Source organism: Ctenocephalides felis, unplaced genomic scaffold (assembly GCF_003426905.1).
Source record: "Ctenocephalides felis isolate EL2017-DRISC unplaced genomic scaffold, ASM342690v1 CF-g0.4_SCAFFOLD_00845, whole genome shotgun sequence".
Lineage (NCBI taxonomy): Eukaryota > Metazoa > Arthropoda > Insecta > Siphonaptera > Pulicidae > Ctenocephalides > Ctenocephalides felis.
The window spans coordinates 86524999-86549768 of NW_020536999.1; the positions used below are offsets into that span (position 1 = coordinate 86524999).

Consider the following 24770-nt stretch of genomic DNA (forward strand, 5'->3'; position numbering starts at 1 on the left):
TGTTAATGTTATGAAATAGTTAACAATTAATCCATGAATTAATTAAATTTTTTTTTGTCATTAATATTTTTCTGTTTCTTTTTTCAGGAAGAGTTGGATATTACAAAATGCAACGACTAATGCTCATGCAGCAGCTATATCACAGTATCTTTTAGAAAAGTGAGTCCTTAAATTATATTCAAATATTAATATGTTGTTAATAATGTACTAATTTTTTATTGTGGTTGTTTCAGAGTAATTCAGCCCGATGCAAATTTTGCTCAGAAACTGCACATTATATATTTGGTTAACGATGTTCTTCATCACTGGTAAGATAATAGAAATATAATAATGGATAGCTGTTATAATATTGAAAAAAAATTCTATAGGTTTAATAGCTATAAATTTAATTAATTAATGATGATGAATTTATTAAAATTCAAAATATTATTTATTTTCAGTGCCAGAAAAAATGCTGAAGAACTAAAGAAATGTTTGGAAAATGTTGTTGTGCCAATGTATTGCAATGCTCATAGCATGGGTAAGTATATTGATATAATTATTAATTAATTTTGCTCATTACATATTTAAATATATATCTATATTTTTTTCCTTTTTAGCTGATATCACAGAAGAGCAGCAAGCAAAATTAGACAAACTGTTACGTCTGTGGGAAGCAAAAGCAAATTACTTTGACAGCACATTAATTGAAAAATTGAAAAAACCAGAACTGTCTCTTCGAGAATATCAGGCTGGGCTTTTGCAGCAGCATGCTGCACAACTTACACCATACACGCAGCACACCAGGCAGGCCTTCCAAGGGTAAGGGATAAATAAAAATTAATTAATTAATCAAGAATTTATTATATATGATAATTACTATATATTATATTTGTCTATTACCTAGTTATCAGCAGCAGCACCAACCATTTGATATATAATAATTAATTAATTAACCCAAAAATTTAATATATATGATAAATTACTATATAATTTATTTATGTCTTCTATCTAGTTATCAGCAGCAGCATCAGTCATTCGTCGGCCATGCAATGCAACAAATCCAGAACATAGACACCCAAATTGTAGATCTCCAACGAGAGCAGCAGCAGCGGGAGCAGCAACAGAGAGAGCAGCTAATGATGCAAAGAGAAAGAGAGCAACGCGAACAGCAAATAATGCGCGACAGAGAACGCGAACAGCTCATGCAGAGAGAGAGAGACCGAGATAGGGAACTTATGCAGAGAGACAGAGACATGCGAGATAGGGATATGAGAGATAGAGATATGAGGGATAGAGATATGAGAGATAGAGACATGAGGGAGCGAGAGATGTTTGCAACGAGAGAGAGAACAGATGGCCAGGGACATGGAGAGAGAGCGGGAGTTGATGATGATGGAACAGGAGAGAGAGATGGAGTACATGCAGCAGCGGCAGATGGATCACATGTCGAGGGATCAGGGTGGTATGATGCATAAGGGAATGATGATGCCGAGGGATCAGAGACCGAATGCCCAGGGAGGAGGGATACAACCGCTTATGCAGTTGAAGGTTGCTAATCCTAATGAACTCAATCCACAAGGTAATAGAAATAGACATATAATTGTAATAGACATATAATTTTATCTGATAGCAGATTATTCTATCTATGCTAGATTTCATATCAAATTAATTCTCCAATTTTTCCTTTCAGCGAACAACCTACCACCACCTCCTCTACAACAGCCTCCGCCTTTAATACCGAACTGTTCTCTCTCCCGCCTCCGCCACTAATACAGAACCAGCCTGGAACTCCTCAGCCTGGACCAAACAAGAACGGACCAATGGTAGCCAGTCCAGCAATCATGCCGCCTGGTATCGGTGGATTGTTGCCTGATTTATCAAAACCACCACCAGGTTTTCCTCTTGTGCCACCGAATATCGGTATGGATATGGCTTTTAATAATATGCATGGTAATAAATGGTTGTGGGATCATTAAAATAAATAGTTAATACTTTATATAGCATGTTGTAATATTTTGTTGTTGTTATTTATATGTGTATAATTGTTGATCTTATTTAGGTCCAGGTATGATGGGACCTATGGACACAATGGAGGACTTGACACCTACAATTCCATACTTTGATTTACCTGCAGGACTGATGGTACCACTGATAAAGGTAAAAACAGTAACAATTGTAAAAATAATAAGATTTTTTTCTTATTGTTTATTTGTTGACTTTGTATACACATTCATTAGTCATATAGATTTTATAAGTCTTTATGCTTATTTGATTGTATATAATTATATATAGATACTATATATTCTTTACTTTGGCAATATTGTTATTAAATTGGTTGGGAGGGAGATTTTTTGCCTTACTATCTCCTTCCATAGTTTTTGCCTACCCTTTTCCCATGTTTTTCACACCATAATGGCGTGCTCAGCATCCGCCCTAGTCGCTCCACCCATAATAAGATTTTAAGATTATCATTGTTTTTCCTTATTCCGACATTTTTAGACTTTTCCATCAATTTGAAGGTACCTTACAAGTAACTAACAATAAATAAAGTACAATAAATAAAGATTTATTTATTCATCAAAGCATGTTATAGATTATCCTTTATCCTTTCAGTTGGAAGACAACGAGTTCAAACCATTGGACCCAGCTGATATCAGACTACCACCTCCAGTCCCTCCGAATGAACGATTACTGCAAGCTGTTGAAGCCTTCTACATGCCTTACAGTCATGATTGTCCGAGAGACAGGTGAGTCTCAATTGTAGTTAGTTAATTTGATGAACAACCCTTTGCACTCGTACATCGTCTTGATAGAAATCACTTTATATTTGCTGATTTCGTGCTTTGGATATTAATGATTTTTTATAAATTTAGAATGGCAAAGAATTGGAAATTGAAAACAATTGATTTGGCAGTAATAATTTATTTATTTATTTATTTATTCATTTATTCAACATCCACAATTTGATACCATCATCGCTGGTGAATTTTTTACCAATCAAGGAGTTTTGTAAAGATTAAAACTAAAAGCAATCAAACCATTCGGACTGCATGGTGGATGTGGTAAAATATCCCAACCAGCTCCAATAACTTTGCTTGAGTGGTCAAAGATGTGTGACCATGCGTTGTCAATGTTGAAATATAGATGTAATACAACAACTTTTCAATGTAGACATAGAAATAATCAGGAAACTTCATTGTAATTCTACCAAACTGATAACAAAATCGTCTTCGGATTTCTATCAGCTTTTTGTGTTGTTTGAGCCGGTTCACCTGATGCACCATCATAATTAATCAGGATTTTTTTTTGTAATTCTACCAAACAGCTAACAAAACCGTCTTCTGATGTCTATCAGCTTTTAGTGTTGTTTGAGTTGGTTTATCTGGTTTACCATCAGAAATAATCAGGAATTTTTTTTGTAATTCTACCAAACTCATAACAAAATCGTCTTCTGGTATCTATCAGCTTTTAGTGTTGTTTGAGCTGGTTTACCTGGTTTACCATCAGAATTAATCAGGAAATTTTATTGTAATTCTACCAAACTGATATGAAAATTGTCTTCTGATTTCTATCTGCTTTTAGTGTTGTTTGAGCTGGTTCACCTGGTTTACCATCAGAATTAATCAGAAAATTTTATTGTAATTTTACCAAACTGATAACAAAATTGTCTTCTGATGTCTATCAGTTTTTTGTGTAGTTTGAGCTGGTTCACCATCAGAATTAATAAGAAAATTTTCTTGTAATTCTACCAAACGGATAACAAAATCGCCTTCTGATGTCTCTCAGTTTTTGGTGTTGTTTCAGCTGGTACACCTGGTTTACCAGGTGAATCGCCAGTTAAACGCAGAGGATTTTCATTATGTTTCTTTACAAAATAGCGTTAATTGCGTTTCTTGCAGTTTGCGAGAAACTCATTCATCATAGCCAAATCATTTTAGATGATACATGAAGCTTCTCTCCGATCTCACGTTGTTATACTGTGACTTGTTAGGTCATCATGAACTTCAACCAGATTATTAGGGCGTTTTTAGTCTTTAAGTCAAATTTGAAAATCACCAGAACGAAATTTGGTAATCCAATTTTGACACTGCCATTCTTCTAAGGTTTCGATCATGCCACATACCAAAATGGACTCGCGATGATTAGTTTTGTCCGACGATCAGCTAAGTCGCTTCTTTATAATTAGTAATAATTAGAACAAAAGTGCAAAATTTTTTGTCTACGTTTTTGCAAAATATCGTCAACCGATTTTGAATATTTAAAATCCATTCGAAAGATATTATATTTGCTGGTTAGTTTTTGGTAAAGATCGGTCGAGACGTTGCTTCCTAGTTAAATGTTAAAAAAAAAGAGTCCGCGTAGGAAAAGGATCACACGCGATTGAAGTAAAACTTATTTGCTACTGTACAAAGTAGCAATGTTAAGTTAAGTAAAAATAAAAACATCATATAATAATTTTGAATAATGTTTATTAGTAATATGGTAACAGTCATATATAAATAAAGATAAAGATAATTTTCAATGTTTATTGATTAGACAGAAAACTAGCGAGGCGCATGGCATCGTGCCAGGTAAATTGCTGGAACTTCCTTTACCATTTTTTTTTTTTTAAAGATTAACATTTCTGAAAAAAAATTACTCTGAAAAAATTAGATTTTTGAGAAACTATAAATTTTTTACAAAAAATTACTTTTTTTTTAAAAAAAAAAAGACTTTTTGAAGAAAAATTTATTTTGAAATATTTTGGAAATTCTGAACTTTTTTCAAAGCTATCGTACTGCTCTAACTGCATAGAGACGAAATATCGAAGCGCGTAAGCAACGCGTCGACGTCTAACGGATGAACATTGGTACGGAACACATAGGAATATAAACAAAATTTATACTTATTGTTAAAATCTCTATAAAAATTCTATAAGAATTCACTTCATTATAGACTACTTGATGGATTCTAGTAGATTCACTACTTTAGTACAAACTATTTTCAGAATACTCACGATTTTATAAAAACTTTTTTTTCATTTTTTTTAAAAATCGAAATTATTTTCATTATATCTCAAAAAGAATAAAAGATACGTATAAAAGCTTATAGATAAAAATCAAAGGAATCTTTCTGGCTTATTATTGTTTTTTATTATTTTTCTTCACACAAAAATTGACAGAGTTATGAATGTTGAAGACTGCGCGACCGCGCAAATTGGAAAAAAAAGTTTTTATAAAATCGTGAGTTTTCTGAAAATAGTTTGTACTAAAGTAGTGAATCTACTAGAATCCATCAAGATGTCTATAATGAAGTGAATTCTAGATGGAATGTGAATTACTTTCATTCTGGTGGAAATGGCGCTCATTAAACCATATGATTTAAAAGAAAAAAACTTCGTATATGCCTTCTTATTTGCATAATAGCTCACTCATTTTACACGCAAAAAACTTGTAACAGCACTCATTTTAAAGCTTATGTTGAGCACTATAAAACTCAATTTCACCGAAATGCATAAAATGTAAAACCTCGACACTAGATTGCTTTAAATACAACAATTAAATCTTGAACGAAATAAAAAACGATTTTGCTCTTTCAATTCTTGCTTAGTATTTTTCCTAGAACACTTTATGTAATACCGATTTATTAGGATTTTTATTGACATTATTTTGTTCATTACATGAATTTCGTTAAAATGTATAATTTAGGAGATATTTGCAAAAAGACGAAGAAAAACGCCAAAAATATATGAATCTTTAGTGGACAGTAACTTGAAAAGTATTAGTTTTTTTGATAAACTATAGAAGACATTTTTTTATTATAATTAGCTCTTCTATCGATTTCCGACGTTATTTTAAAAAAATGTAATTACACAATTGAGAAGGGGGGTCATCCCCCCGGGGGGTGATGGCGCAACCCGAATTGTTTTCACTTTTGAATTTGGGGGTAAGATGAACCTAATTCCAAAATTTCATGAAATTCGGAGCACAGTAAAAAAATTCAGACCTAAAACGCTCCGTTTACTGCACTATTAAGGCAAATGCATATTCCACCTGTATATTTCTTATATTGTAATACATAAATTATATAAAATATAAAATATATCTGAAGGAAATTTGTAGATCTGTATATTATATTTACAAAATGTGTCGTCCTTATTTTTTATTTTTATTATTTCCAGCGAGGGTTGGGAAAAACTAGCACTTTACGAGTACTACAAAGCCAAGAACTCGGCACGTAAAGACAAGACCACGATGGTCACCAACGAATCAAACAACGAACAACCAAATCCATTACAAGATAAAGGATCTACAAACACTGCCTCGACTAACAATAATGTAAATGAAAGAGTACGAAGTGGATCCATCAGTCCTATCCTGAGAGAATTTGCTGAAGATCAAGTTGTACCAAAGAAACGATACTGGTAAATGATAGATAGTATTTTATTTCTTTTCTTGCAACTCATAAACTTGTTTTATACTTTAGTTCGAAGTCTCCATCCAGATCACGGTCGAAATCCAAATCTCGATCAAGATCTCGCTCTCCAAGTCTGTCACCTCCTAGAGCACTCAACACTTCAAATAACAAATTTAGGAACAATCGGGACAGTTCCAGCAGTAGAGGTAGAGACAGGGATAGGGACAGGGACAGCAGGGACAGAAGAGGAAGGTATGGTCCGAGACATGATAGTCCTCGAAGGGATGATAGAGAGATCACACCACCCAGCTTTGGCTTGTGAGTAGACAATTTATTGTCAAGTGCATGTTTATGTTTAAATAATTGGTTTTGTTGTTTTTAGTTTTTTAATGTAGATGTAAATCGTCGTACACAAGTCGATGGATGTCTACGGAGATGTCAAGGAAAATTTTATTGAAATAATTGCATGTGTAAAATTATATAAAAAATGTTCCTAGTCATTTTATCATAATTATAAAATTTATTTATTTACTGCATGTTATTTCAAATTCATTTTTAATATCATACTATTTTGTTTGTTATCATCTCTCTTGAATTGCTCTTAAATTGTTCAATTTTTTTACCTAAAGGGTATGGGCGTGTTTCTATACAGAATTGGCCCCACCCTGGTATTTAAATGATTTTGATGCCATTTTATAGATATTTTCGAGAAAATTCGAAATACCAAATTTCAAATCCGTAGCTCATCATTTGGCCGAGATATCAGTGAAAACATGTGAAAGTGGCCCCTTTTTTCAAACTCACTTTTTGTCGGAAATATGAGAGATATCGAAAAACGTCATTAATTAAACGTTAACGTCATTCTATTTGTACTGATCTTGTCTATGTTGTTCATAACAAATAATATGAAAAAATTATTTGTTAGTGCGTGAAAAGGTGAAAATGATTTTTCATTTTCCATTTTCTACCAGTGCGGCTCTTTAGACTACTTTTATATTAGCATCATTCGAAAGCCTGTACATTTTTCTTCTGTTATTAAAAAAATTATTTAAATGTAAGTGAAACTTTGGGTGAAAATTTGGAAAAACTTAAGCTAGTACACGCGCTGCCGGTACAAGAACGCCCATATAAAGTCGCTTTGCAAGAGCGACGAGCAAATTTTAATAGAAATATTTATTAAAAACCAAAATTTATTTATATCTTGTATATAAGTATATTTATTAGTCATAATAAAAAATCCAACGTGCCGGATAAAACAATAATTATTATTATTGATTATTTTCATTCGCCGTATAAGCTTCTGACTAATATATTTCAATGTATGAAATTGAATAGCTATGAAATGTATTCTGACATATATTTTTATCGATTTTTTATTTAATGATAACTATATAAAATATAATAACATTGCAAAAAATCAAAAAAGGTAATGAATTAAAATTAAAATACTTTTTATTGCCGACGTAAATATATGAAAAATATTGAAATCTTAAGTTTTTCATACATTAAAATATATTAGTCACATGCTTATACGGCGAATGAAAATAATCAATAATAATAATTATTGTTTTATTCGCCGCGTTGGATTTTATATATACTTATATACAAGATATAAAATGAATATCTTGAATATACTTATATACAAGATATAAATAAATTTTGGTTTTTAATAAATATTTCCATACTTATATACAGAATTTGCCGACACGCGCGATAACGACGAGCCTTATGCTTGCTCGTCGCCCTTGCAAAGCGACTTTATATGGGATGTTCTTGTACCGGCAGCGCGTGTGCTAGCTTAAGTTTTTCCAACTTTTCACTCAAAGTTCCACTTACATTTAAATGAATTTTTCCACAACAGAAGAAAAATGTACAGGCTTTCGAATTATGCTAATATAAAAATAGTCCAAAGATCCGCACAGGTAGAAAATGGAAAATGAAAAATTATTTTCACCTTTTCACGCACTAACAAATAATTTTTTCACATTATTTGTTATGAACAACATAGACAAGATCAGTATAAATAGAATGACGTTAACATTTTTTCGATATCTCTCATATTTCCGACAAAAAGTGAGTTTGAAAAAAGGGGCCACTTTCACATGTTTTCACTGATATCTCAGCCAAATGATGAGCTGCGGATTTGAAATTTGGTATTTCGAATTTTCTCGAAAATACCTATAAAATGGCATCAAAATCATTTAAATACCAGGGTGGGGCCAATTCTGTATGGAAACACGCCCAGACCCATTTTTACAAAATTTTCAAATTTCACTTCATTCCAGTACCTTTTTTCGATCATTTTTACCATTAGATAGAATCACAAGAAGAATGTAACAAGACCATATTGATCGAATACAAAATTAAATAGAAAATAATTAAGTGGACCGAAAATTAGAATTAGTAATGGTAATGGGTGCAGTACAATAATTATTGAATCTTATCATGTTTGTTAATTTTAGAAACATGTTTGCAAAGTCCACAACCGAGCAAATCGATGAATCCAACAAGGGACACCAAATGCTGAAGCGTATGGGATGGGGAGGCACTGGATTAGGTAATAATAATAAATAATAATAGTAATGAAGAAGGTATTTATTATTTAGTAATGTTTAAATCACTAATGTATTTAATTATGTTTTTACTTTGAGATCATTTTTTATACAAAAACCTTATTTAGTTTAAGGCTTACTAGCCTTCCCAGTAAACACCTGATATCCACATAGATTCCACATGCATGTCACATCGCTGACGGCAAGCTAGTGGTTTTCAGGTTGCTACCGCCGCTCAAATCACACGGTGTTTACTGGGTTATAATTGATAATATTCCAGTCATTTAAGCTTAAATTAGGTAAGAATCTCGGAATTCGAGATACCCAGCTCTAAGTCTGTAAATACTTGTATATTGACATTTATATGTTGTCTTAAAACCTACATATGGTACATACACCCTACCATATGTAGGTTTTGAGACAACTTTTAAATGCCAATATACAAGTATTTACAGACTTACAGTTGGGTATCTCGAATTTCGAGGTAAACTTACTATGACTGGACTATTAATTATTACCCTACTATATGTAGGTTTTGAGACAACTTTAAGGGTGTCGATATACAAGTATTGTATCTCAAAGTCCGAGGTGAACTTACTATAATGACTGAACTATTAATTATTAACCTACTATATGTAGGCTTTGAGACAACTTTAAGGGTGTCGATATACAAGTATTGTATCTCAAATTCCGAGGTGAACTTACTATAATGACTGGACTATTAATTATTACCCTACCATATGTAGGTTTTGAGACAACTTTTAAATGTCAATATACAAGTATTTATAGACTTACAGTTGGGTATCTCGAATTTCGAGGTGAACTTACTATAATGGCTGGACTATATATTATTCTTTTTTTTTATTCTTATCCAATTATAATTGATATTAAAATGTGTTTGAATAATTTAATAGGTACTTCTGGACAAGGTATTGAAGCACCCATTTCAGGAGGACAAGTACGAGACAGGTAATTATTTTTTGATTAGATTTTATATTGAATACATTCTTTGTGCATTTTATTATCTATATCAGGGTTTCTTAAACTTGTGTCTTTCGCGATTTCATTTATGATTGCAAGTTTTTGACGACTCCACATATATAAAAAAATAAACTATTGGTGCATGGCATCATACCTTAAGACAAATTGCTGGAACTTTTCGTACCAAAAATTAATTTTTAAAAAACATTCAATTTTTTCGACGACTCCACATTCATAAAAAAAATAAAATAGTAGTGCATGGCATCCTACCTTAAGACAAATTGTTGGAACTTCCCGTACTAAACATTACAATTTTTAAAGAAGTTTCAATTTTTTCTTAGAACTTTGAAAAAAAATCAATATTTGGGATTTTTAAAATTTTTGAAACAAACTTGATCTTTCTGATTTTTTTATTTTTTTTTATTTGAAATATTTTGGAAATTTTGAACTGTTTTTCAAAGCATTCGCAATTAGTTAGCTGCATAGAAACGAAATATAGAAGCGCGTGGGCGCCGCATCACAGTTTAACAGATGGACATTGGTACTGAACCGATAGAAAAGTAAACAAACTTTGTTCTTATTTTTGTCATAATTTGATGTGCATTGTCTAATGATCATTTTTGACCGCCAAATTTTTTGTTACATTTTTTTTATTGAATCTCCGAAACCGCTAGACCTGCCTCCCCAAAAATCTCATCAGTTCTTCATCTCGTCAATACAAATAAAATGTTTTTCAATTATACAAATCGGACGCTCCGTTCTCTCAAAAAATCATTTACCATTTTTGGCACGTTTTGCTTCGTATCTTCGAAACGGCTCGACCTGCCTTTGCCAAAAACTAATCAGCACGTTTTCTTATCAATATGAATTGAATGTTTTTTAAATTATTCAAATCGGTTGACCCGTGTTCGCAAAATCATCGACGAAAATTTGTATCCGCACACACACACACATACATCCATTTTTCTAAGCTATGCCAAAACATTCAGAAACCTTTGAAACGTAAAGATATATAAAAAAAAGAGTGCGCTTAAAACTTATTTGCTACTGTACAAGATGGCATTTAAGTTAAAAACAAATACATCATTTAACAGTTTTGAATAATGTTTATTAGTAATATGGTAACACTCGTGATGCATACATTTATTAGTGTCAACCATTATACACATTTATATAATGATAGATCATAACTTATATATTCATAATAGCATTAAAAAGTTTGTCATTGTAATTAGCATTTAGAAATGAACCTTTATTAGAGAATTAAAGTTATTGCTGATTAATAAATTCTATAATATTCGTTCGCACAGTGGATTATGTTAAACAACGTCGAAAGAAATATTGTGTTCACAATTTCACTCATCATGTAATAATTGTATTTGAAGAACTTCATGTATTTTAAAATTAACATACATTCATTGACAGCTTGTATTTTTTTTACTTTTTCGCTGGCGATATAATCTCATTCTTTGAACAGCTGTGATATCTGTTTTGCCTAAAAAATGTTTTCAATTTCAATAACTTCAAACATTTATAGAAACTACAAATAATATAGAAATTATTTCAATAAATTTATGTTTCATACACGGCGCAAATGCTGCATTTATTTTATTATATTCTTAATAATTATTTACGGGGGACAGGGTAAAATATTGTTCTGATTCAGGCATTTTTCATTAAATCAAGATTTGTACTACGATATGACTTTAAAATGTTTATTTATCTATGCCGATTTCCTTGTTGATATTGGTACGCATACAACGACTGATCTCTATTCACATAGGCGACGACTAATCACAATCGACCCGTAGAGAAATGTTATCATTGAGAGTGTATGACGAATATTTGGCACTCGACACTTATCTTATCTTATCTGCCGTAACACACTTCCCTTGCATTTGTTCGGATTTACCTAAAGAAGATTTACTTCAAAAAAATATTTCCGATTTTTTTGTGATTACAATAACTTAAGGTACGGAAAGTTAATTAATATTTTTAGATGATTTATTTATTTGGTAACAAAATACATATAGAGATACATATGAAAATATGTAGTTTTAGAATTTGTTGTAAAACATACAAAAACTTAGAAGTGATGTTATAAAACATACAAAAACTTAGACGTGATGTTATAAAATTATCCAGAAATTGTCCAGAATTTTTCTACGCGACCCCAAAGTTTAAGAAGCTCTGATCTATATCATTCAACGATAACTGAATGTATATACATATACAGTTTCAACATAATTTGTTAACTATCATATTTTAAAGTCGTTCAGAGAAGATTTCCATTCGCCTGACAATATTTGCAATTTAATTTCTATAAGAAGTTGTATTATTTTTGTTATATTTTGTTGTATTATGTTTGTTATAGTTAATAATTTGTTTTTATAAAATTATGTTATATTTATTTCACTTCATTTTTCTTTCAGGCAAGATTTATACAAGGGTGTCGGTGTAAACCTGAACGATCCTTATGAAAACTTCAGAAAGCACAAAGGAGCCGCTTTTATAACAAGAATGAAAGCTAGAGCCGAAGAAAGATCATAAAAATTTACAGATATGACAATATTAAATATATCAAATATTATGGAACTTGATTTTTGTTTAATAAAAAAAAATAGTAATATTGATTGCTGTTATACTTTTAAAAATATTATATATTTTATATATAATATATATCATATATTTTATATATAATTTATATTATATATTTTATACATGATATATATTATATATTTTATATATAATGTATATTATATATTTTATATATAATATATATTATATATTTTATATATAATATATATTATACTAGCTGACCCGGCAAACGTTGTTTTGCTAAGTAAGTTATTTTATAAATAATTTCTAGAGTATCTAAAAAATTAATACTTTTTGTGTAAGGATGTGTTGTTTGAATTGCTATATACAATGAGGTATTATAGAAACAATAAACCCCATTAGTTTGTATATATTTTATTAATACAACCAAACTGAAAGTTTTATACACTTTCTATAGAAAACATGGCATAATTCAATCCAAGTCTTTGTTGGTCTTTCGACTTATATAGTCATTACAAATTCCATTTAATCGATTAATGAATGCGTTTCAAATTTTTTGAATTTTTTTTTGAATTCTGGATTTTGTGTATAATTGTAAATAATACTATTGAGCTTATACAAATTTCTCAAATTTCTGCGAGGAGAGATACAAAATGATTTAGGTATCTCTTTTTTGACCTGCTTTTTGAAAAGTTTCTAGTAATATTCGATGAATAAAAGTAAATTTAATAAAAAGTATATATGTAGAACAGGGCAAGGCACAAAGGTCCAATTTGACTTTAAGCAAATATAAATTTTATTATGAAAATCAAACCAATTACATCACAACAAATGACACATTTCAAATGAACAATTATCTGACTACGTTCAGTAAAACTAACAGCTACTTCATCATTGTAAAAACGTGCTTTTTTGCTGTCTTTAAAAAAAAATGTATCTAGACCTTTTTACCCTATAACGGGGTAACTTGGAACGGCCAGATGGCAAGCAGGTCTAATGTCATATTTTAATTTCAAAGGTATTTTACAAAATAATTACATTTTCAACTAATTGCTAGAAAACTACCAATGGAAGAAAATACTTTTACTATGGATTTTCAAAGATTACCATTTATCTCCCAATACCAAAGTCATAAGAATCAAGGTTATAGCTGATTATACATATTTTTCCCTTTACATTCAAATACTGCTGTTAAACAATGCTTAGCTTTACTGGTTTTTGACACTTCGGTCGTGGATCTTCATATATTACTATCCATTCTTGAATAAATTCAGAAAATTATAACTGGAAATAAGCTATTCGACAAAATGTTCCTTTGATCAATTCCAAATTTAGGTTCTAAATCTGAATAATCTAGAAAAGGTTTTATAAATACCAATGAGTACATAATTATACAAATAAGTTCTTTCAGAGCATTGTGTTTGAGAAAAATATGATTTGTCAACCATACTGAGTTATACATAGTTCGCTTCACTGTTTATACGAATGGGCAATGGCACTATCATTATATTATAATTGTTAATTATTTATTTAAAATAAATAATTTTATTATTAATTCCTTACAAATATTGAATTGTCATCCATGCGTGATTACATAGCTGTCATTTGCTTATTGTTATTCCAAGTCGAACAGGATAAAAGGTATCCTATGTCCTTCTCCTGGCTCTGAACCAACTTTTACCAACTTTACCAAAGCCAATTTTCAGTTAAATCGGTTCAGCCTTCTTGAGTTATAAGTTCTGACGATATAACTCCAGAATGCACAAACCGAATTCGACAATTTTGCATTCGCTGGAAAGGTTTGGGGCTCCGTGAGGTTTATAGCTGGGTTATAATATATGAGAACCAAAAACTAATATTCTATCACTATAGTTTACTTAAGGTAGTCGATTACTTCAATTAGACCTTTTTATTGTCGAATCAAAGCACATTTGCTGATAATATATATATGCCAATTAGTTGTAAACACCTGAAACATTTTATAAGATATGTATAAAGAAATTACAAATTAACAACAATTAATGTATAACTATTTACATTTTTATTACAAATTTTGAGGTTATGTCAAGAAACTATATTTCAGAATATTTTTTTATTAATTTGTTGATGATTATACTTATTGCTGATATATAATATAAACACCTCAAATACTCTATTTAAATACGTATAAACAAATATACATAAATACCTAACTACATAAATAATTACATTCTCATTTTCAAGATATAAATTTCCCCATCGTCCATCTGGAATCGCTTGCTATTATTAAGAATTAATTTACTTGCCACTTCGTAATAATTTTCCGTGGTGATTAAAAAATTTATATTATTCACGTAATAATTTTCCAAAAGTAGTGATTAAAAAAAGCATATTAATATATTTGTATCAAAACAGAAACACCGAATGACAGTTGACAATTGAAAGTAAATGTCATGGATAAAATCATTAATAGAATCATAGATTCAATAAACTAAATGGATAGTTTAAAAATAATTAATTTTGAATTAGAATGAAATAAAGGGATAAAAAGTATACTATGTCCTTCTCCTGGCTCTAAACTACCTCCCTGCCAATTTTCATCTAAATCGGTCCAGCCGTTCGTGAGTTATAAGTGGTAGCACATAAGGCGTTCCTCTTTTATATATATAGATATAATATACATTATATATTTTATTTATAATATATATTATATATAAAATATATAATATATATTATATATTTTATATATAATATATGTTATATATTTTATATATACAGTAGAATCCGCTTAGTATGACATTCAAGGGACGGCGAAAAATCGTCATATTAAGCGGTCGTCATACTAAGCGTACTGAAAAAAAAAAAAACAATTTTTGGCAAATATGTTATTAATTTCAGTAATTTAATACAAAAATTAAGGTAAAAAATGACACATACTAACAAATTGACAAATTTAATTAAAAATATGACATAACAATGCATTTTTTAATGTAAAAAATCTGTAATTTTTGTTTGAGTTTTAATTACTGGGTAAAAATAGTAAAAAATATAGAACTTTACTAATTCAGTAAATTATAGCAGATGTTATCGCTTCCAAATTTTGAACACCAAGAATGAGCCTACTTATTTTTTGCACGAGGTCGTCCATGCCGGAAGTTGCCAAAGTTTCCATAGCGCGAATCTCGTGCAACATAGAGACCTGTGGGTATGTGGGTAGGTATGTAGCGACCTGACACACAAGGGTAGTTCACAGTGGTAGTGGTGCCATACCATAACAATGTGCAATGAAAAACATAAACTCTATGTTATCGGAGGTGTAAAATCATGTCGGTCATTATACTTGGACCAAATTTTTTTTCAAAAATGGGTCATTATAAGCGAAATGTCAATGTAAGCGAGGTCAACATATCCGACTAGACAGCTGTTTTTTTAAGAAATTTTATATGGAAACCAAACTGCCTTTAAAATTACGTCATAATAAGCGGTTGTCAATATATCCGGCGTCATACTAATCGGATTCTACTGTAATATATATTATTTATTTTTACATTTTTGAATTTTGCGCTCTTGGTTGTTCAAGCCGCCATCTTAAACAGTTGCTTCAAGTTGACAGTTGTGTAAAAACACGGTTTAACGATGTAATTAAGAAATACGTAATTATATACTAAAAAACTAATTAATTTTAACTTATTTGTGCAATTAATTAATCCTAATGTGCTTAGATTAATGAAGTGCGTATAAAATCCTAAACAAAATAAAAATATGACGAATAATTAAGAGTTCTAGTGCAAAAGCGTTCATGTTTGACAGTTCGACTTTGAGTATTTTGACTAAAACACATGTGCTTCCAAAATACACAATTATATATTTAATTTGTTAATAAATCAGCCCTAAATCATCTAATTTATGAGATTAATTAACTATTGAGTGATTAGACTAATTGGATTTATAAAATTATGCACCAGTTACAAAGTAAAATGTCGAAATCCTCATGTAGTACTTTCCAATATTTCAGTAATATATTTAACAACTAATTTTGTTTTTACAGGTTCTACGATACTTTAATATTCATAAGCCATATATTATTTACAAATTCATGTTGTGCATCCTTCATATATAAAACTAGCTGACCCGGTAAACGTTTTGCTGAGTAAGGTATTTTGTAAACAATTTCTAGAGAATCAAAAAATTAATACTTTAAGTGTATAACGATATGTTGCTTGAATGCTATATACAATGAGGTATTATAAAAACAATAAACCCCATTAGTTTGTCTATATTTTGTTAATACAATCAAACTGGAAGTTTTATACACTTTCTATAAAAAACATGGCATAATCCAATCCAAGTCTTTTTTGGTCTTTTGACTTATTGATTACGTTTCAAGTTTTCAGATTCTTTTTGGATTCTGGATTTTGTGTATAATTGTAAATAATACTACTGATTAGCTTATAAAAAAATTCAAATTTCTGTGAGGAGAGATAGAAAATGAATTAAGTATTTCTTCTTTGACCTGCTTTTTGAAAAGTTTCAAGTAACATTAGATGCATTAAAGTAAATTTAATAAAAAGTATATATGTAGATCAGGACGAGGGACAAATGTCTAATTTGACTTTGAGCAAATATTAATTATATTATGAAAACCAAACCAATTATATCACAACAAATAACACACTTTGAACGAACAATTATCTGACTACGTTCAGTAAAACTGTCAGCTACTTCATCATTGTAGAAATGTGATCTTTTTGCTGTCTTTCAAAATTTTGTTATTTAAACCTTTTTATTCTATAGGCGGAGTAACTTGGAACGGCCAGGTGGCATACACATTTAATGTCTTATTTTAATTTCAAAGGTATTTTACAAAATAATTTCATTTTTAACTAATGCTAAATAATTATCAACGGAAGAAAATACTTTTATTATGGATTTTCAAGGATTGCCGTTTATCTCCCGATAGCAAAGTCATAAGAATCAAGGTTGCAGCTGGTTATACATATTTTTCCCTCTACTTTCAAATATTATTGTTGAACAATGCTTAACTTTACTGATTTTTGACACATCGGTGGTGGACCTTTTAAACCCCGGACCCTTCATATATGTATTACTATTTATTCTTCGATAAATTCTGGGAAATTATAACTGGGAATATGTTATTTGACAAAATGTCCCTTTGATCGATACCAAATTTAGGTTCTGAATTTTGTTAACATAAATAAAAAATAATATAACTTAGAAATGAGATCTTTCAGAGCACTTTGATAAAAATATGATTTGCAAAAAGAGAGTGCTATAACGCCAAAAAGTGCATTTTCATATTGACATTTCAAAAAAGTTGATATTTTGAGTTTCTAGTAAAACTTGCGGGCCGTTTAATAACGTTTTTGGATATAAATAAAACTACAAACAAAACTACTTACTACAATTAAATAATATTTATCTAAAACATCCTATTAAATGTAATTGAACATAATCTGTCAAAAACATTTGACATTTGACGTATGAGCCGCCGTCCATTGTTTTATTTAAATTATGCTTCTACAAAAATTTTCAAATTGCAAATGTAAAGTTTCTAAGCTGTTTTGAAATAATATCTCACCTACTAATTAGCACAAATTTTTCAAGACTAAGACTGGCCAAATATATACAGCCATTTTAAAGTTTTACCATACCTAACATTTAGTCGAGCTCTATTTTTATATATAAGAAGATATGTATATTTTACTTGTTTGTATTCTGTACTATTGTGAGGATTTCCACAAACAATATGAATCTAAAGATTTTTTCATTGGGGCTCTTCATAAATGTTACATTGATGTCTCGAGTTATTGTTCAGCATGTGTTTTATGATAAATGCCAAAGACTTTTCTGACAAAGTGTTGTCGAAAGACTTTTGCTCGGACAGTTATGAATTTATTTTAGCAAAAGTGTTGTAGAGATGTGTGATTTTAAAGTGTATTGCAAGTTAAAAGGTGTTTTTATGGACGAAGCTGATGATATTCATAAGTAAGTTTCATCCTATTTAGATATATAGCTTTCTAATGAAGATTTTTGTTTTGATTGCAAACGTGTCTTCTATTTGATGATGATTTCAAAATCATACCATTTACTATGGAATTGTTTTTAGGTTTTATTAATTTACACAAATAAGCAAGAAATAGATAATGCAATGAATGGAAAATACATTTTTACTTTCAAGATCATTGTTGTCAAAATTATATTATCTATAGAATGATCTATATATATTATCGATATTATTATAGATAATATATTATCTATAGAATGAAATTCATAAAACAAAAGTTTATTTTTGTTTATGTTTATCTATGATTCTTCTATAAGATAAATAAACATCTAGATATCAAAATTATCAAGTAAATAAAATTCCAAATTGTAAAGATTTTAAATATTAGTTGATTTTCTTCTACAGTTGATTATTTGTTATTTTTAATAAATACACAACATTATTCTTCATACATTTGATTATCCGGATATTTCGATTATCCGAATGACTATTGACAACAATTAGTCTGGTCAATCGAGGTTTCAAGATTGATATCTTTTGAGTAGTGAGTAAAATAAAAATCAAGCCAGAAAAATTATTCTCGAATGACTATTTTATGTAGTGATCCATAGTTTATTAAATGTTTAATATTATTAGTTTTTATTTAGTGTTATGTATTTGTAATTTATGTTAAAAGTTATGTATATATTCTTAAAGCTGTCTATGAACTCTTAAATACTCTAATTTTCTCATATATATTATTTTCCCAGTAAACCACAAACAATCAATTAAGTTAAAATAACGTAACACATATGAAACATCGCTACGTATTTGGTGGTTACGTTAATAAAACGTAAATGTTAGGTACAGTTGTAACCTTTGATCAGTCTCAACGTAGATTATTTGTTTTTGTTCATTACGTAACAGTTACTAAACATTTGATTATAATTTGTACACTTTGAAAGGAAATTATATTATATTATTATAAATAAATTAAATAAATAAATATATAAAAATAAATAAATAAATAAATAACTAAATAAATAAATGTATAAATAAATATATAAATAAATAAATAAATGGATACATGAATACATAAATTATTAATTGGATAAATAAATGAATACATAAATAAATAATTAAAGAATATATAAATAAATAAATAAATAAAATTATATATAAATTGATTAATAATAATTTGTAGGATTTCTGCTCGATTTTTGTTTCGAAAACAGTCAATTACAATATATTTGTAATAAAAATACATACAATATTTATATTGATATAATTGTTTAGTGATTTTTTCTGGAATTATTCCAAAATTGCACATTATAATTAATATATTATAGGAAATAGAAACGTCTGTGTGCCTCCTAGGTTACGTAACCGCTATGTTTGACGTAACATCTGTTACGTTATATTAACGTTTTAATTACGTTTTGTGGTTTACTGGGTAGATTATTATTTCAAATTTCTGCTGCTATAACAATTTTATTTATATCATTATTAATTTATTTATATCATATATTATTTGATAATATAATATTAATGAATATTTATATATATATATATATATATATATATATGTATATATATAGTCAATAATATTATATTATCAAATAATATTCCTTTCTGAAGATGACTATTTTTTGTATCTTTTTTTACCTAAAAAGGAATATATTGACAATATTTCCATTAATAAAAAAAACATTGCTGTATAATTTTTTTTATAACTTTTCAATAATTTTCAACAACACTTATATGTATAATATAAAACCTTGCTAATTTGCAATCAATTTCTTGTCCACACTTTTCAAGTACAAAATTAAAAAACTTGCACAGATCATCAAAACGATAAACTTTTGGAGAGTTTGAAGACATGAAATCTAAATAATAAAACCTAAAAGAAAATTATATTTAATATATTACAATTATCATTAAATTTTAATATTATTATATTGTTGGTTTTACCTTTTATCCCTCTGCATCATGACAAATTTCAATATTTTTGACCAGAAAACACCAGTATCGTTTTTGTGAAAGAATTTTTCGAAAGCACTTGGTAAACATTCAGCTGTGAAGTATCCTTGCTGGTGTCTTCGATTTATGACAACATCGTAAGTGTTGGATTGGATTCTGTAAATTAAATAAACATACTATATTTCATTAGTAATACTACACTGAATAAGTTTGCTAAAAAAAGCTCTAAGATGCATTTAAAAGTTTATAATTTCCAAATGTGAGATCTTTTTATCCTAAATTAGTTTAATTGGTGTATAAATGGATATTAATATTAGAATATAAGTACTTGCAACTCTTCAGATTCCCATAATCTTGAGAATTAAGCCCGTCTGCATCAAAAAATTGGGCCCATTCTGTATAAAGCTTAACACCAGAAATCATGACTTTGTTCAAAGCTGTTTCGTTCCAACGACACAAACTTTTGTTCAGTGCTAAAATACAAAAATTATTCATTATCAACTTGTATTATTATAAATACAGCTAAGTATTTAATTTATCTTCATAAGTCCTTTATCATCTTACCCATTACTGAGGCAGATATGCCCAAAGGCACCAAATGGCAATCATCTATATCGTAAACAGAACTGGTGTTCAGAACTTCATAGTCCTTTGAAATATTAAAAACAAATCCAAAATGTCTTGTAGAAACATTAAATCTAGTTCTTGGTTTATCTTTAGATTTTGGACGAATGGAATCAATGTATCTTTTAAGTTGATTTGTAACAGCGCCATCTTGATTGGGCGTAGAAAGTGCTTCCACTTTGTGAAACTAGAATGGAAAATGAAATATTTGAAGTTAAATAAACTAAAAATTCACACCTGTGATGTATAAGGATTAAAAATATGTATTCGTAAGATTTAAACTTGATTGTCTACTAATGTGCTTAAATTTTTATATTTAAATTATTATCATATGTGTTTTTAAACCAGATGCATCAGAAAACATTTATTATTACAAAATGTACAAGGAAATGGTCCTTCAACAGAGTCTACACAAAAAAGAATTTTTAATTCAGTCAACTTTTTATGTTCATCCCACTTCTACTTTTATTTTCATCTATAGTTTATCCATTTTCTTAAAAATGATTTCATTTCAAACTATATATATATACAGTTACAAAGTCATCATTAATTTCATGAAAAGTAATTCTATACAGTTTTAGAATCTTTCGTTTGTTATATTTCTTCTCTGTTTCTCTTTTCCCTTTCGTTTCTCACAACCCGCTCCCACTCCTTCATTACATTTTCGTGACTACACTTGTGTTGTAACCTTGATCAGTGTCCATAATGCACCGCTATTAATAACATAAAATATAGGAGGGCATATATGTGCTCCTTCAATTTCTTGTTTGTTAATATAATAGTATATTATTATTTTACACAAATTTAGTGTCAATCAATTTTACATCATAATTAATTTTTTCTGTTGTTTTTCCTGGTTTGGTATGTATAAATTCCTCCTTTTTTATATATTTATATTTATCATCAACTTTGTATTTATGTTATATGTTTTTTAGATTACTGAATGATGACACACATCAAGTGTCGAAACGTTTAATGGAATAAATAATTTTGTTATTTAATCTTTTTTTTAATTCGACGATTGGGCTGCAAAAATATTACAATTATGTATCAACGTCGACAAAACTATCATCATATATATATACACAAATATATATATTGTTGGAAACAATAATTTTTTGGCTTTTTCATGATATACTAGCTGCACCCAATCATGCGTTGCAGTGTTATGCATATATAAATTAAAATCTAAATAAAAAAAGAGTGCGAGTAAGATACACGCGATTGAAGAGTAAAACATATTTGCTACTGTACAAAGTAGCAAATTTAAGTTAAGTAAAAATAAATACCTCATTTAACCATTTTGAATATTGTTTATTAGTAATATGGCAACACTCATGATGCACACATTTATTAGTGTCAACCATTATACACATTTATATAATGATAAATTATAATTTATATATTTATAATAGCATTAAAAATATGTATAATATTCAAAAACAATAATGTAATTAAAGTCATATTTCAAATATGACATGATCGGTTTGTCATTGTAATTAGCATTTAGAATGAACATTCATTATAGAAATGAAGTAAATGCTGATTAATAAATTCTATAATTCGTTCACACAGTGAATTATGTTAAACAACACCTATACAAATATTGTTTTCGCAACTTCACTCATCATGTAATTGTGTTTGAAGAACTTCATGTAATTAAAATTAACGTACATTCATTGACTGCTTGTATTTTTTTTACTTTTTCGCTGGCGATATAATCTCATTTTCTGAACAGCTGTAATATCTGTCTTGCCTAACAAATATTTTCCATTTTAATAACTTCAAAGTTTTATAGAAACTATGAATAATATAGAAATAATTTCTGAACAATAAACTTACGTTTAGTACACGGCACGAATGTTCACTTTGTTTTATTATTTTCAAGAAAAATATTCTTTTGATTCATTCATTTTTCATTAAGTCAAGATTTGTACTACGATGTAACTTTAAAATGTTTATTTATCTATGCCGATTTCCTTGTTGATATCGGCACGCATACAACGTTGATGCCGGTACGCATACAACGACAGATCTCTATTCACACACAACGACTAATCACAATCGACCCGTATTGAAATTGTTTCATCGAGAGCGAATGACGTACGTTTTGGGCGTAACGCTATTTGCGTTGCATTTGTACGGATTTACACCCCAGTCGCGCCTAAAGAAGTTTTACTTCAAAAATACGATTCTGTTACATCGCATTATCAAGATGGAAAATATTCCATCTCGCGCTCGTATCTTTCGTGATTGATTGTAGAGCTGTATTAAGAAGCGTGAGATGTTGAATGGGATATTTCGCTCGAAGATGCAGCTAAAGGTGCGCTTCGCCTAACGAACGAACATGATGAATAATATGCGCAGACTAAAAACTTCAAACAAAAACGAATCATGCGCATATTATTCGTGATTTTGTTCGTTACGTGAGGAGCACCTTTAGATGCTTCTTCGAGTGAAATATCCCATTCAGCATCTCACGCACGTTAATACAGCTACTACAATCACAAATTATGCCTCAAATAAAGTGTTTTTTTTTTAAATTTTTTTAATAAATAGAATTTGTTTATAATAATAATTTTTTTTTTAATTACAGAAGTAAACATTTATAACTTTTTAAAGATCAAAATGTATAAAATCATATTGAAAATCTATTAAGTGAAATGAAACACTTTAAGAAATTAATGAAATTTTGCCATGATACCAAAAAGCATATTTTATTATTAAATTTAAAATGTATTGTATTAATTACCAGCAATTTACCTAAAAGTTTTTGCATTTGTTTTAGTTGGAATTTAACACTGGTTTGAAAATATTTTTAACTTCTCGAAGGGTAAGTTATAGTAATCGCAAAAAAATCGAAAATGAAGATGTTTATATATCTTTACGTTTCAGAGGTTTCTGAATATTTTGGCATACCTTAGAAAAAATGGATGTATGTGTATGTGTGGGCGTGTGTGTATGTGTGTGCAGAAACAACTTTTCGTCGACGCTTTCGGGAACACGGATGAAGCGATTTGAGTAATTCAAAAAACATTCGATTCGTATACATAAGGAGACGTGCTGATTGAATGCAATTGAAATGCAAGAATGCATTTCACGGTTATAAAATTTTATGCCAAGTTTTATAGTTCTTTTATGTTCATATAGATATATAGAAATAAAATAAAATATTCTATGTTTTATTATATTTATTTGTACTAAATATCTCTCTGAATTGTAACATCAATGGAATTGACAGAGTTATTAGCAACGTTTCTAAAAATTCATAAACCACAAATGTTATGTTTAGAATAATTATGTAAATTTAAATTACAAAATATTTACATTATATTACGCTTCATTTGATCTTCATCTGTTAAAGTTTAATTAATAAACATGTTCTCCAATAATACAATTAATCACGAGGTGAAAATCTCTTTTTGGCGAAGGCAGGTCTAGCCGTTCCGAAGATATAGGGCAAAAAGTGCCAAAAACGGTAACACTGTTTTTAAGAGAACGGAACGTCCGATTTGAATAATTCAAAAAACATTTCACTTGTATTAACAAGATGAAGAACTGATCAAATTTTCATGAAGGCAGGTCTAGCGGTTTCGGAGATCTAGTAAAAACAAAAGCCATCTGGCGGTCAAAAATGATCATTAGACATATGCACATCAAATTGTCACACATTTTATAGAGATTTTAACAATAAGTATAAACTTTGTTTACAT

At 29.2% G+C, this 24770-nt stretch overlaps 1 protein-coding gene across 1 annotated transcript in view; it reads left to right on the forward strand.

The window, feature by feature from the left end:
* The window catches only part of LOC113391276 (calcium homeostasis endoplasmic reticulum protein-like), a 37907-nt gene extending 25406 nt beyond the window's left edge, over positions 1 to 12501 (forward strand). Inside the window, exons 8-20 of the mRNA XM_026627221.1 lie at positions 94 to 159; positions 234 to 308; positions 441 to 520; positions 600 to 801; positions 995 to 1444; positions 1673 to 1902; positions 2042 to 2139; positions 2596 to 2729; positions 6143 to 6385; positions 6448 to 6696; positions 8841 to 8935; positions 9845 to 9899; positions 12344 to 12501. Coding sequence (XP_026483006.1) covers positions 94 to 159; positions 234 to 308; positions 441 to 520; positions 600 to 801; positions 995 to 1444; positions 1673 to 1902; positions 2042 to 2139; positions 2596 to 2729; positions 6143 to 6385; positions 6448 to 6696; positions 8841 to 8935; positions 9845 to 9899; positions 12344 to 12461 — 2095 coding nt within the window. The 3' untranslated portion in view covers positions 12462 to 12501. The remainder of the gene's footprint in view (positions 1 to 93; positions 160 to 233; positions 309 to 440; positions 521 to 599; positions 802 to 994; positions 1445 to 1672; positions 1903 to 2041; positions 2140 to 2595; positions 2730 to 6142; positions 6386 to 6447; positions 6697 to 8840; positions 8936 to 9844; positions 9900 to 12343) is intronic.
* Positions 12502 to 24770: the final 12269 nt, after the last annotated feature.